Raw genomic sequence first — 2,326 nt, 5'->3', positions numbered from 1 at the left:
GGAAAACTTTTTTATTTTACGAGAGATCTACACGAAATTTAGTATATGATACTGCACAGAGCATCGCTATAATGCACATATTTCCTTCACCTAAAGGTGTCGTAAACTGTTTTTTTTTTTGTACTAATTATTTAATTTCTTTTAATTAATTTTTATTTTTTTTTTATTTTGCACTTTCCTAAATAATTATGTTTTTTTTCTAGATGTACGTTTGTGAGGAATGCGGTCACACGACTTGCGAGCCCGAAGTGCACTACATCCACTTGAAAGAGAATCATCCCTACTCACCCGCTTTGTTGAAGTTCTACGACAAGCGTCACTTCAAGTTCACAAACTCGCAATTCGCCAACAACTTGCTGGGTCAACTGCCAATGCCGGTGCATAATTAAAAGTGTATGCTACATACATACTCACACATATATTTATAACGTAGTTAGTTCAATTGACACATTTGAGTTTTCGAAAAACTGCCCATATACGGAGATTATTATATATTCTGCTTACCTTTTACCACTTGTACTATATAAACATTATTGAAAGCGCGTATTTCATTTAAGTTCTTTTGGCTAAAAATTTTTATTGTGAATTTTTTTTCATACACCCTAAATTTACTACAAAACATGTTTGCGCTTCAGACCGGCTGCGTGGCGTTTGCTCGCCTTGTTGGCAGCGCGTCTGCATTGCAAACATTCATACATACATACTTACATTAAGATTAAGAATTTTCGCATATTTATTGAAAAAGCAAGACATATGGTTAGGCAAAATGTTTAATTTTTAGCGTATACTTTTAGCTATTGTATATTTATTAGAGAATTTGAAGTCATATTTAAGTTGCTAACACTGCGTAACTAATTCTCATTACCTTTAAGTTTGTAAAATATTGGGATTTTCGCGTTGTAAAGTTGGTATAAGATAATTTGGCAATCGCCGCTGCCTTAAGCTTAAATATAAAAGTGTATATACATATATTATTAGCAGATATTAGCCACGAAAGCATTAAACCGCTATTTTAGCTTAGCTTGTCTTTTACAGTTATTTCGTATAAGTTATTTATAGTTTTTCCCATGGCAAAGCATTGAAATCACTTTCGTACTTTAATATATTTTGAATTAAAAAATTTTTCTTTACTAATTTCAAGTTGAACACCCAGTTTATTAGTCTTATAAAGTATCATGTACATTTCTTCCTTTACATTTTTCATATTCTATTACAAAAATTCCGTACGCTTTAGTTATAAAGAATATTGTTAATTTTTTTTTTATACATTTTTAATTTTTTTTTTACTTCGAGTTGAAGTTAATTTATTGCAAATAAATGAATTAATGAACATAAACAGCAACAACAACAAGTGTAAAGAGGCGTATTTACAATTTAAAAAACATAAATATATTACATTAAGCAACAAAAGCAGTTAGCTCCACTTGATTTCATTGTAAATTTGTGCAGTTGATGGCGCACATTTAATTTCCTAGCATTAAGTCCAAACTAAATTTAAATTTAAAAAAAAATACAAAAATATGAAAATATTTTTCTCGCTGCTTTCTGCTGCTCATAAATGAGGCAATTGCGTTGAAGAGCATAAAAACTTTGCAATTGTGTTAAGCTAAGCTTTAATATATAAATAATATTTAATATACAAAAAAAAAACGAAAAACAAAAACAAACTTTTAGTTTTGTAATTTAGCGCCTAAGCGATTGGCGAGAGTAAACGAAAATAAGTGAAACCACCAATTTGTACTGATTTGAATCTCTTTTGTTTAATTACTACTTACTTATATATAAACATACACATACATACTTATAAAATAACGTGTTAGCATAATTTTTTGCTAGAACATTTTTTTTATTTTCGGTTTTGTTTAATTTTCCTAGTAATGCATTAATTTTAAGTTGAAAAAAGCCTACACCTAACACACACGAGCAGTTTTAAGCAACAACACATACACGCACACATGCACACATATTATTAATATACAGAGTGTAATTAATAAAGGCTTTATTTACGCTAAAAAAACATAAATTGAGTCAAATATATGCTATTTAATTTGTTAGAAATTTTGTTTATGAGCAGCAACAACAAGAGCGCGTTGACAGCAGTGCAGGAGAGAACGCGCCGTAAACCGGGAGGTGGATTTTAGAAGAGAAAGCGAAGAGTGAGAAGTGAAATGCTTAAAATTCGATTTCAACTTTTTTTGAAAATTTTTTTTTTCAAATCTATTCAAAATAAATTTTTTCTACAAAGTTTTTTTTTCAAATCTATTCAAAATAAATTTTTTCTACAAAATTTTTTTTTTTCAAATCTATTCAAAATAAATTTTTTCTA

At 29.0% G+C, this 2,326-nt stretch overlaps 1 protein-coding gene across 2 annotated transcripts in view; it reads left to right on the top strand.

Moving 5' to 3' along the window:
- Positions 1 to 1,134, top strand: part of LOC108975904 (protein ovo) — a 6,769-nt gene extending 5,635 nt beyond the window's left edge. For both annotated transcript variants that reach the window (XM_018944716.1, XM_018944717.1), the window contains exon 5: positions 204 to 1,134. In XM_018944716.1, coding sequence (XP_018800261.1) covers positions 204 to 389 — 186 coding nt within the window. In that variant the 3' untranslated portion in view covers positions 390 to 1,134. The remainder of the gene's footprint in view (positions 1 to 203) is intronic.
- The last annotated feature ends 1,192 nt before the right edge of the window (positions 1,135 to 2,326 follow it).

The sequence above is a fragment of the Bactrocera latifrons genome, unplaced genomic scaffold (assembly GCF_001853355.1).
Source record: "Bactrocera latifrons isolate USDA-ARS-PBARC rearing strain unplaced genomic scaffold, ASM185335v1 scaffold_7, whole genome shotgun sequence".
Classification (NCBI taxonomy): domain Eukaryota; kingdom Metazoa; phylum Arthropoda; class Insecta; order Diptera; family Tephritidae; genus Bactrocera; species Bactrocera latifrons.
This window is presented reverse-complemented; position numbering and strand designations above follow the sequence as displayed.